This window comes from Hippoglossus hippoglossus, chromosome 13 (genome assembly GCF_009819705.1).
Source record: "Hippoglossus hippoglossus isolate fHipHip1 chromosome 13, fHipHip1.pri, whole genome shotgun sequence".
NCBI classification, from domain to species: domain Eukaryota; kingdom Metazoa; phylum Chordata; class Actinopteri; order Pleuronectiformes; family Pleuronectidae; genus Hippoglossus; species Hippoglossus hippoglossus.
Genome location: NC_047163.1, coordinates 23,759,407 through 23,772,609, shown reverse-complemented (window position 1 = coordinate 23,772,609; position 13,203 = coordinate 23,759,407). Strand labels below are relative to the sequence as shown.

The 13,203-nt window shown below is 43.1% G+C and overlaps 1 protein-coding gene across 3 annotated transcripts in view; it reads left to right on the top strand.

Annotated features, from left to right (window-relative positions):
• The window catches only part of ankrd13b (ankyrin repeat domain 13B), a 48,073-nt gene that overhangs the window by 13,726 nt on the left and 21,144 nt on the right, over positions 1-13,203 (top strand). For all 3 annotated transcript variants that reach the window (XM_034603903.1, XM_034603902.1, XM_034603901.1), the window contains exons 3-5: positions 9,044-9,179; positions 11,380-11,504; positions 13,087-13,132. In XM_034603903.1, coding sequence (XP_034459794.1) covers positions 9,044-9,179; positions 11,380-11,504; positions 13,087-13,132 — 307 coding nt within the window. The remainder of the gene's footprint in view (positions 1-9,043; positions 9,180-11,379; positions 11,505-13,086; positions 13,133-13,203) is intronic.

The following is a 13,203-nucleotide window of genomic DNA, read 5'->3' as shown; positions in this document are numbered from 1 at the left end:
TGAGTTACACACCAAACAGCTCCAACATTAAGGGTAATGTAATCTAGACTTTAAACACGAATAAAGCAGCAAACAATTGTTTTCCATGTGAAGATATAGTGGACTGATGTACTGTCTTGAACAGAAAATGAAGTCACACTCCCACTGTGTTGGGATCCGTGCTTTTCTGCTCTTTAATTGTGTAGCTCCAGCCAGGCCTTCATAATGATAAATACGCGTGTACATGTTGACACGGCGAGATGTCAGAATCCAGTATGAATTAAGGTGAAAGCGATGTTCCAGAATTTCCTCCTTAAACGATGCATAGAAAGACAAAGCTAAGAGCAGAGTCAATATTTCTCTGGCTTTTCAGAGATGTAGAGCCCTATGAGCTGATAAAGGGCTCTGACTTAAAGAAAAATTCACTCGTTATCTCCCCAGCCCTACGCCGATGGAGGGGTGTGTGAAGTGTTTGAGTCCACAAAACACTTCCTGAGTCTCAGAAGTAAACTTTGTTAGAGCAGAATCAAATACAATTGAAGTCAATGGTGACCAAGACTTCAGACGTAATAAAACACAACATGCCTCCATACTGCTCGTGTGGTGTCTTCCAAGTGTCCACAAGCCCCGACATCCATATTCGACTCGAAACAAGGTAATTTACACTGTGTTTAAAGCCTAAATGTCCGCCGATATCTTCCTAAGAGGTGCATTTTTTGCTGAAGACGTCTTATACTTTAATAAGGAAAAGCACAGGTACAAATTATAAAATCGGCTGATTCGGCAGGGTGTTATGAATGGTCACTGTTACAATCATATTGTATCACTTTGATCCCTGAATAGAACAGAGCCATCATTAAAGTCATTACCTAAGATGATCTGATCTCTTGGACAGGCAATTTAAACAAATAAAAAAAATGTTACCTTTGGAAATGAAGCACAACACATACAAATATTTTATTATATGCTTGACGGTTTTCATTTAGCTCAATTTAAACTGAACAAGTGCATGTGAATTAGAAACACACTCTGTTATGGAACTTTTTTCTCCTTTTCATTCAATAGATCTAGTGAAATTGTATTCTGAGCAATAAAAAAAACTAAATCCAGTGTTTACTGTACCATGTACAATGGACCAGCATATGACACACTCTTCACCACAGACTTCATGTAGCCACAGTACGTCCTCTATGATTTCATTGTTGAGTGAAGAGTGAGAGTCAAGAGATCAACAAGGATGACATAATGTCCCTGCTCGAACTACCAAACCACACATGTCAAACAAGGCCAATTTGAATGTCCTGTGTGTGTGTGTCTCTGTACTTGTACTTATATATTTGTGAGGACCATTTTGAGCATAGACCTTATGGACTGAGGGTATTTTTGGAAAGTGAGGATATTTTGGCTGGTCCTCACTTTTTTAAAGGCTCCTTTGAGGGTTAAAGGTTAGTGCATTATGCCAATGAGTGTCCTCACCAAGATAGAAGTACAGGAATGTGTGTATGATTGTGTGTGTGTGTGTGTGTGTGTGTGTGTGTGTGTGTGTGTGTGTGTGTGTGTGTGTGTGTGTGTGTGTGTGTGTGTGTGTGTGTGTGTGTGTGTGTGTGTGTGTGTGTGTGTGTGTGTGCGTGCGTGCGTGTGTGTGTGCGTGTTTCAAGTGAATGTTGTTTACATGTGAATGAGTAAGTATGTCAGCATGTCTGCAGGTCACTGTGTAGCAGTGGATGACATTGGCTTTGAGTAGACTTAAGTGGTACTTAAGTACACTATGTGTGTGTGTGTGTGTGTGTTGCTGTTGAAATTCTCGATGAACCACTGCTGGCTCACACCTCCCCTCCTTTTTCCCGTCAGTAAAGTTTGTACTGTTTTAGAACTTCATCTCAAGCTCAGGGGGTAAATTCTAAGTCTGTTGGTGAACAGTTAACTCTGACTGCCGTCTGTCGTCATATTCAGACCTCCTCCTGTTCCAGCTACATCTGAAGCAAATTGGACCAAATGAACAGCAGCAGATCACTCAGGCTGCAGTTTGAGACGGACGCTGGAAGGTGTCAACAGCAAATTTCTCACAGTACTGGCTTGTGTTGATTCAACAATTTGAAAAAGGGCATGTGTAATGACGCAGTGTTGGTCACCAATTCAGAGAACTGGCAATGATGAATTTGCTGTATCAAAATATCAGTCCACAATAGCAGTGCCTGGAACCTTTGAAACATCCGTTTACCTTTGAGCAAGGCATTAAAAAGGTCCAGGAACATGTGTGTAGAAGCAGATTAATGATGCTCTTAGTTATAAGGTTCTGACTTAAGGTCACAAAATAGGAGTAACCCTTATTGTAAAACACCAATAAGTTGAATTGCCTTCATTAACATTTCAGGATTGAATTAGTCATACTTATTTATCTTGACTTGAATTGACTAAGATAACAGATGTAATAAATAACACTGCATGTTGATCATGGAGAGGAAAGTCTGCCACCATCTTAGATGATGACTGGGACTTCCAAAGAGCCTGAGCAGCATTGAACTTTATGGACACTGTAACAATCTTCCACTGCCGCTAAAGTCCTTGTACAAGGAGTTCAAAGTGATGAGAGCCAGGGTAGTTTTGCAGTACAGAGACTCCAGCGAGCCAAAGGTGGCCAAAGCGGGGATTGAAGTGAGGACAGAGAGAAAGTGGGCAGCGGAGGTGGTTAGACAAACTACATCACAGCAGGTTGGTGGGGGTGGTGACAAGAGGCAGGGCTGGTCAGGGTTCCATTTCAAATCCTCACAGCGACATCACCAAAGGGAGCGAACTGCGTCGTTTAGTCCAGGGAGAGGTGAGAAAAGCAGTTGTGGAGGAGCGATCAGGGACATGGACAAGATTGGAAAATGTGATCAAGAGGAGGGTGTCTTTCGCAGAGCTGTGGAAAGCTGAAGATCAAGTTTTTCATCCAGTATGATGTTCCAGCCCAGCCAACCTACACATTTGGGGCAAAGTGGAGTCACCAGGATGTCCACTGTTCTCCGAACATGACACTGGAGCCCAGCTGATCAAATGCACACCCCACCAAGCAAGCAATTGTCTTTATCAGAGTGGGGGAATAGCCAAGACCCACTGCAAGACCACCTGCAGGCATCCTGGTATTGGTGGATCTTGAGTGGCCACTGAAGACAAGACATTATCCCTGTGTACGAGTCCACTAAACAAGTGGTTCTGAAGGAGGTGACTGTACTTTGCAACCATATGGAAGAGGCCTTTGAAAAGAAGCTCACCAAGTATGAGGGAGGGTGAACAGATGTCAGCAAGCCAGATGGAGAGCAACGTTTCTCCCAGTAGAGGTGGGATGCAGGGGTTTTGCTGCTAGACCCATGTCCAAAGCCTTCAGTTCGATAGGCATTGAAGGAATGAGGAGAAGCAGAGACCGCCACAATACCACCGAAGTTGCAAAACCTCAAGATGGCTGTAGCTCAAAAAAGGAGAACCATGGGCTATAAAGTCACCAGCTAACCATCTGGGGCCTCATTTATAACAGTTGCGTGCGCATGTTTCAGGCCCCGTTTTGTGCGTACGCAACTGTTATAAATGAGGCCCCAGATGGTTAGGTGGTTCTCCTGGTTCCTTCAATGCCACTTCTAATGCAAACGTTGGGATTTATAAAAACAAACTTGACGGGAGAATGTGCGCACTTCCACGCAAACTCTGACCCATGCGTACGAACATTTTGGAGACGGGAAAATGACGATGCTGACGTGAGGTGGCGAACTGAAGCAGATTATTGATCCACTTCATCGTTAACATCAAAACCATCAGCTTTAGTTGTGCTCGCTGTTCCATAATAACAATGTGTGTGTATCTTCAAGTACGAGTGTGTGTAAAGTCGCTGCAGTGAACGTGACTGTTCCATCAGGCAGAGAACACTGGAGATCACTCCAGTGCAGATCGACCGACGGAACCAAACCATCCCAGAACAAACACACGTACTCACTGGTTTATTAGCCGACTGGTGTGTTTGTAGTTATAACACTGTATAATATTTATCTTTCTATGTTAAGCCTGTTTTAATCAATAAAACATATAATTTCTTTAAATTCTTTAGATATATCACAGCTGTCTCTAAATGTAATAATCCTGCAGTTTTGGATGATTAAAATACGAACAGGCGGTACAACAAGTTCCCTCACATTCAGTGTGAAGCGATTATTTCTTTGCCTCCACCTTTGAATTAGATTTTATTTTATTTCAGGCTCTGTTCTTTCTATCGTCTTCACTATCACTCACTGTATTAACAGCAGCAACAGCAGTGTATCAGTGTATGCTCTTTATTAATGACATCACTGCTGTCCCATGAAATCGCTCTTCACCTCCACCTCACTAACTCACTAACTCACACCTTGATGTCGTTCTCAGAAAGTTTTCACTTCCTCTTCTCGTCGCTTGATGCCGTGATTCACGGTGGAAACCCATTGGTCAGCAGGAGAATTAAATATCCATGAGGTGCTTTGCATTGACCATTTATAGTTGAAAGTGGGCGTGATGAGCGCGGAGTATGAGGCAGTTCCAGGTACGAACGTTTCCAGGTGGAGTGTGATTTATGAAGTGAACATTGCGTTCAGGTGTACGTGCGCACGGTTTTATAAATCAGACTTTTCCCCCCGCGTATGACATTTTTGGCTTTTGTGCGCATGTACACTTTTAGTATGAATCCCACGCACTGTTTTATAAGTGAGGCCCCTGGTCATGTTGACGGAGCAACGTTGATCACCTTATTCTGTTCTCAATTCTCCAGTCCGCCGTGTTCGTTTGATTAGAGGGAGGTCACACACATACAATGTAGTTATCAGACAAAAATGTTTTATTATAAATCATGATACTTACAGAGTCTCTGGGCTCAGTTCCTCTGTTCACCAACCCCGAGGATGGATCATGAGGAAATCAGCCCCGGACAACATCGTCCGCTGATTTTTATACACATACAATCTGGGTGGAGCCTATATCTCCTGTCCCACAGCCTTGGGCTGTGACCTTGGGCTGTGAGTTATGTTTTCGTCGGTATTCCCCTGCTCAGTCACATGTTCCTCAGTACTTTTCTACTTATGAGGCATGAATATCGAACAGTTACAAGCTGGGGTCTGATTAGCCCCAGCTGGGTTGCCTGGAAGAGGAAGAATGATGGTGAAAGACCAGAAACACCTGATGATTCTAGAAACATCACTGAAGATGTGTCCAGAAGCATTAGCAGATGAACTAGCACAACAGTATTCTTTTTGTATGTTCTTTTTTCTGTTGTGCGTCTGTCGCATATTAGAAATGTCATCAACACGCCCACTCACTTGCGGTGAATTTTCTGCACATTTTCTGCTGCATTCTCACATGGGCCCAGTCGGACATTCTACTAGGGGGCTAGTAGGAAAAGTTGTTGAAAATGTCTGGAGCAGCTGACTCAGACATTTGTATTCTCACTGACAGCCCCTCCAGAAAATGTAAGGAGTTCCGTGTGTATCTGGAAGCAGCTTAACACAGGAGCTACATTAGTTGGGGGAGAAGGGGAAGCACCTACCGAAGCTCCACTCTAGTTGATTGTTCTCTTGTCTCCCTGTCATCCTTTGTTACATATTGTACACTCAGCACCCTGTACTCTTCCCATACTGTCTGTCTCTATAACCCACCTTCTCCAATAACCCCACGGCCGTCGGTCTGTAACTTTCCCTCCGTCCTTCCCTCTCTTTCTGTCTGCTCACCACATACAGTATGTCTGTTTATATCCTCGCCTTTATTACCATCCCTCTTTCAATCCTCTCCTCCCCAGCTCCCCTTCTGTTTTTATGCCGTATTTCAACTGTTCACCCTCAGCTATATGTTCAGAATAATTGAAATTGAGCGCAGCGCTGTAAAATAAGCTTTAACTGATAATCACAACATTACACGCAGCCACTTGAAGGGGGAGCGATGGATGAAAAACGCTGTGAGACAGTGTAAGTACTTTAAAAAAGACAGAAAATGAAAGGAGAGCCAAGTAGCTCTTTTTTCTCTGCCGTTCCTCGGTCTCATCGTCCTTTAACAATCGGCTTGTTCCAGTTTCAGTTGCTCTCTTTTTTTCTCCCTGTCATGTGCTTGCGACATATGAAATGGGTTTTGTTCCAACTTGTCATTTCAAACTGTGGTGGATATGTTGACGGAGGCTTACTATAAATATTCACTCTGTACTTTTAGGATTCTTCCTGTGACTTTTACAGTTGTTCACATGTATGCTGCCAAAACAGGCTTTCGTGTCCATGTGCATGCACACATATGCACACACAGCACTGAGACGGTGTGCTTGCATGTTACAGCTGGGCTTCATTCGCTCTGCAGTACACACAGATAAAGCTGACTGCTCACTTTCTTCCCCTTGCGTTGCTATAACGCTCCATCCCTCTATTCCCCAGCCTCCATGGCTCCTGAGGCTCCCTCGCATGTTGTTGTCTCCTCCAGCTCCCATCTCCTCCCATCTCTCTCTTTCTATCTCATTTCCTCGCCCCTCCCCATATTTTCCACAGCCACAATTGCAATCTGTCACTCTTTCCCACTTCCCTCTCCATCAGCACCTCTACCTTTACGACTTACTTGTGGCTGACAGGCAGTTTACTTACAAATGTCTCCCACTCTGTCATTTTCACGGCCGCTTTTTAAAGCGATGTGCAGAGCAGAGAGCTGTTAACCAAAGAGTCAGTGAGATAATACACCCATTAACACACTGAAACCATGGTATCATGTTCGTATTATTGAGTTTTGCTGTACTAGACTCAATCCAGTACAAACATGTTAAGAGCATGTGAGTGTTCTTGTGTATGTGAGGATTTTGTGTATCTTTGTGTCTCTATTTGCATTCATAAGCTCCTTTTTGCTTTTATGGTATCCCATGTGGTTTTCCTCATTTCATTTGCACACAGCGGAAACAGAGGGAGGAGGTCACCATCATAATGTATCTGCCGAGTCTTTCTGTCTGTGTTCAGTATGTCAGAACATGACAGTGTTGGACAGTAGCTGCCACTTATTCATATTATAGGATCATATACACTGAGCACAGTGAACTTTCAGGACTGCCTTATTTAGGTGTCACTTTTTGGTTTGTCCTGTTTACAGTTGCTTAAAAAGTGAATAGTTTTCCTCCGTCTCTTTGCTGCTTTGATTTAAGGATTTATGTGGATCAATAAATGCTCAGACCTTTCCCCTGTATTCACTTACTAAGCAGTTCAGTATTTCTGATATAATGTTAATACTGGTGTTATATACACATTCTAAAAAAACGGCCAACAGTCAGTGTTCTCTAATTACTTGACCTGTAGGGATACTTTCCCACAGTTTCCTTAAGGTCTTTATTCAAGTGCAAGTCATGCCACTTATCTCCAAGAGTAATCCTTTATTATAATTCAAGACCGTGACAGACTGACAGAGCTGACCATGGATCGACCCTGGATAATGGATGACAGATCTGAGATCAGTAAAGGTAGCTGATTTTCAAGGAGCTCGGTGTAGAGAGGCAACTAAAAAGCAGTGCATAACAGCCTGAGGAATGGATGGAGAGAGGGCGGTTTCATGCAGAGCAGTAGGCTACAGCTTGTAGTTGATTTAATCAAATGATTTGTGAAAAGACATGGCGTCTCATTACCAGCACCACAGCTTGTGTTGAAACAAACAGATTGTAAGTATAACGTGGGCTTTGTGGCTGTTTGACACGGTTACACTTGTTGGATTGCAGGAGTCTTGCTGATGGATTACGACACATTACTGTGTCTGTATGCAGCAGAGCAGGTGGCTGACAGTAACAATAACAAGTGACTTTTTCCAGTATGCCTGGACCTGCGCTCCGATGAATGTAAACAATGATTTTCTGCACATGATCAGACCTGCAATGGACCAGTACTTTCCAAGAGAAATAGATGAAATCACTTAAATCTCTGTTTGCTTAATAAGAAGCTACGAGTAGCTAATAGATCAGCTCATAGATAGAAGAGATGTGTCTGGCTGGCTGCAGGATAGGTCATAAACCATGCCTCCCCCATGTTAATGGGTGGCACAAGGTATACATTAAATACTTTTTTCTCAAAGATGGTTTCTGGCATTTTGGGCAGTTCTTATCACACTGATGTTTGTCCAAATGCTCATTTTTCTGGTAAGTTCATTAGTTATTTGAAACGTGGGATGAAAGGGACTCACTTGGTCAAGCATGTTTATCGACAGGATCTCGCTACAGACACGCTCTCAGCATACAATCTTCAAGAAAGCAAATTAGTGTTTATTTAAAGATGAATAACAGTTTCTTGATTTGACAAACATATTGCAGGGAACAAAATTTTGCACACACAACTTTTCCGAAATGTGGCTCGGCTTACCCTTTCTTCATTTGTCTGTTTCAGTGCTGCACGAAATTACATCAATAAGTTGCTACTCTGAGCATCTAAAATTATCTGTAGCTGTCTACCATCTGTCTGGGAGGGCTTTAAAAGCTGACCGCTGTAATTCTGTTTAATTCAGTGCATTAAAGCAATGGTATGATTGATGTGAAAGATTAACACTGATGTAATATGGCTGACAAGTTAGGTCTTGTTGATATACTTCTAAATGCAGAGTGGAGATATAAGCATTAATTATGCTTTTGTTCAGCAACACGTTTGTGTTCAAAGTGTATTTACTGCCTGCCTACATTCTACCTACCTTCACTGAAGTGCATCTTAGTCTTTAAGCCCTGCAGACATAAGGCTTCATAAACAGCTCTGGGTGCAGAGGCCTGGTTAAGAGAGCACATATATGCTGCCTGTGCGAAGCTACACCCATTCTACCCTGCCCAGAAAATAAGTGGGGTGCAGCAACCAGCCACGGTGGAGTGGTGACAGATCAGTCAGCACCTGTCACTATCTCTCGTTCCGTCATTCTGTCGTCATCATCACACCTATTTTCCTATTTTTTCTACCTATCCCTCTGACTAAAGAAATGATACACAATTAACCCCCACTCTCATTTCTTTCACTCCGCTCATTCCCCTCCTTCATTCTCTTCCCGACTGCAAACTTTCCTCCCCTCTTTTTCCTCCACTTCCATCTAGCCTGATTTAGAGTCTCTGGACCCTCGTGGTCGGACTCCTCTCCACCTGGCTGTCACACTGGGCCAGCTGGAATGCACCAGGGTCTTGCTGCAGAATGGAGCTGACGTCAGCAAAGAAAACCGCAATGGATGGACCGGTGAGTGTGTGTGCACGTGAGTGCAAATGTGTGCATGTGGTGTCCAGGTATTACTCATGTTTTTGGACCTATAACACGTTTTTGCAGTCACATTATGGGGACTTGTCTTCCTTATGGGGACCAAAACCGAGTCACCATAAAGTAAATCAGGAAATGGTGAAGGTAATAATAAGGGATAGGCAAGTAGTTGTGTATGCTCAGGATACATTGGCTTGTGTGTGTTTCACAAAAGAGGAGCTTCATGTTGCATTTTATTCAATAATATTGTTGTAATATTTGTAATAAAGTAATTATGAAACTGCAGTATAATTAGAGTAAATGATGAGACCAGTGGAGATTAATGATAATGGTTGAAATTATGACCACATAATCTTTGACCTCATTTGGAGGATAAAACACTTTTACACAGATAAAAGTGATATCAAATGTGTGCCATCCTCCCGACAGAAACACCAAATAGATCTCCCACAGTCTGGCCCAGAAGTTTGTCTTTCTTATAGTGTTTTTATATAAAGAAAGTCTTGATTTGTTAGGATTTGAGATAGTGACAGGAAAGGTGACAGAGGAGCAGTGACAGGAGTAGGTTTAAAGGGTTTAATGTAAGAACTCCTGTGAATCAATACAGAAAGTAATCTCAGAGTACCAGGTCCTGATAGAGAAGAAAACCTTTTGGATTTACTCCAATCCGGTTGAGTGAGTGTGTTGACAGAGAGATGCAGGAGTCCAGACATGTGGACATGTGGCAGGGGAGTTGGAGGTTGAGGCAAAGGGTGAGGGTCATAAAAGATGATCGTTCCTTTTGTTATTGCTGGACATGATCAATATTTACCTTTCTTTTACATTATGTAGGTTCTCCATATTTAAAATTGAACAGCCTGTTTCAAAAGTAAATGGCAGGTAGGTAATCCCAGACCAGAGCCGTCCCCTCCCTATAAACCAACTAAGCAGCAGTTTAGGACATGGGGGGGGGGGGGGCAAAATCACTGATTTAATGCTTGCTACCGACCGTGTTGTATGGTAGGGCGATGAGCAACAATCATCACATTTGTTGGACAGTGAAAATATCTAAAAGAACAAACCCATTGGAAGGACAGTTAAATATGCCAAACATGGCCTGTCATTTGCAGTAACCCAGTGGAAACCCTGATCACAAATTACCTGACATGCTGTCGTTTTGGTAGTGCCCTCTCGGTCACAATAAAAGGACTATAAAAATATATGATGTATGATATGTTATGCATTGGATTTGCAAAATAGTCAACTGTAAGGTTTCACACTGGCTGTATTTTGCTTTTGGCACTGATGATGTTGGCCCCCGAGTGATTCCGATTGGTTTTTAAAAAATGGCTTCTGCCAGATATCTCTTCTGTGCTGGCGCTGTGCAATGTAGTGTGGAGTTGGGTCTGGCAATGAGACTCTGAGCATGAAATCAATTCAGTTTTTACCCTTGAAATTATATTGGTTGGTACAAGAGTCCAATATCCCACCTTCATCTATATAGGTTTGTTTTCACTCTCTATTTAATCATGTAACTTGGCAAATAAGGATCTTTTTTATTTGAATGGTAATAGATTATTTGATTACACCTACCCACTATTTCCACAAACGTATGACAAACCGTTCATCTTATCTGCTTCACACTTGGCAGGTGTGTTGTTAAGGGCCAAAGGAGGTGGAGTGTCGAATTTGGTGTGATTTGAAGAGATACTTTAAAATATTTTGAATGTGAATAAACAGCCGCCCAGTGCTCTGTAGCAGTCACTGGGGGCAGCAGCAACATCCAGGAATAATATCAAAGTAGCTCCGGAGCATTTAAACAGGACAAGTTCAATCCAAACAGACACGTTTACAAGGGGCAATGCGCGAGTTAAAACATTTTTTTAACATCATCAGAATATTGCTATGTGTAGGTGGTTTCAGCTGTAAGCGTATGCGTGTGTGTTAACTCCTATTCACTTGTTTCCTAATAAAGAAAAAGAAAGAACATTGTTCTATAATTGCCCAAGAGTAGAACAGCCTGTAAGATTAGCAGCAAAGTGGCGGTCTGATGAATGATGGGCACGCTGCAGTAATTGGTAGAGCAGCTTTTCTTTTGGCCTACTTCAGCCTCTCTTCAATTCTCTCTGCCCCCTTAAATTTCTCTAGTGCATAAATTTTAGATGAGGCCCTGAGTGATTGGCTCTGTTCTACTCTCTTTCAGTTCTTCAGGAGGCGGTGAGCACCAGAGATCCGGAGTTGGTGCGTCTCGTGCTTCGTTACCGTGACTACCAGAGGACTGCCAAGAGGCTGGCGGGCATCCCCGTCCTGCTGGAGCGACTGCGCCAAGTGGGATTTCACATACACAAAACACATGTGCAACACTCTGAAGCACAAATGACCACACACACACACACACACACACACACACACACACACACACACACACACACACACACACACACACACGCATGCATGGATGGACACAGATTACATATGTTAAACAAATCCTAAACATGAAAATGCTAATTTGTGAAAAGCGTTCATTTGAAATGTAGATTAATCTTTTGAATATTTACATCTTTGTCGAACTGTACTTACTTTTTTACACTCAAAAGTTATGTCTCAGTGTTGCAAAATTCTTCCTGTGGGTAATCTGACTCATCACTATCCACTAAAGGGGGATGGAGTGTCATCCTTTAAGCTACAATAGCAGTGCTGGACAATCTCTAGACTGGACAGAACGGAAATTGGTGATAATCCTGAAATGAATGTGTGGAGGTGCAGCAGATTGTGTTGTAGCTGCTGCAGCAGTAGAGCTGCAGGGGCTTCCAGCGCACGCACGCACGCACGCACGCACGCACGCACGCACGCACACACAGGTGTGCATAGAAGTTCCTAATCATTTCTTTACTCCGTTCCTAGAAATACAGATGTACACGGACATCAACACAACATGGCTGCACACTGCAGGCTGCCTGTATCTACTGCATCTAATAAATCCACACACATACAATCTCTGCTACCAGTACTACTCTCAACACTTGTGTACCCTGACAATACCCTGCAGACTCACGTAATCACCACTGATTTCCCCATTAGCTATAGGTTAGCTGCAGTGATGAACCGTTTTTCAAAGAGGTAATGGTGCCGGCAAGTGGCGAGACGTCCAATGCTTGAGTATCACGATTAAACTCAACTGAACAGCTAACGGTCCACGTGTGGAAAAAAAACAAGGGGCATTATAACTTACTCATTGTGTCCAATTTCAGTTCTGTTGCTAGGCAACAGCAATAAGGGTGGGATGAGCACGGAAATCCTCTATAGACCAGACCATCCCATTTCAGTTTGGCCTTCGTGTTCTACTCAGCCCACAAAGAAAAGCGGTTTTCGTGGGCTGGGTAGACCGCTTCCTCGGAAAGCTGCAGCCCCGAATTCAGACAAGCCTGCGTCTTGTAAGGGGCGCAGGTGCCCTCCCTATAAGCTGCCCAAAATGCCTGTGTGAACTTTATTTACTGCAACCATCAATTTACCTACTTATATATTACAGCTTCTAGTATACTCACACGGCAGACACAATGACAACAACCCTTGCAAACATCCACCAGGCACATCACAATGCTCCTGATCTGCTGCTCACACCCACATCACTCTCTTCTCCATTGCTTCATCGTTCAGTTCTATTATTAATACACACACACAAACACACACTTCTCTGTGCCAGTCCCATTTGGCACAGACAATGAAGCAGCATCACTGCAGTTTTCACCGTTTCTCTTTACTCTCACTCTTTTTTTACCCTTTTCCTTTCTCTATCTAACTTTGAATTGATCACTCTCCTATTCACCAACTCTCTCTCTCTCTATCTCTCTCTTTGTCACTACCCGTTGACTTCTCCTTTGTCATTTCGCTTCCTCTGCTCTCCATCCAGGCCCAGGACTTCTATGTGGAGATGAAATGGGAGTTTACCAGCTGGGGTGAGTCCATAGTCTTTGTTCAGTGAGTAAAACAGTCCAGTGATGACCAGTCTCCCTCTGGAGCTAAAGAA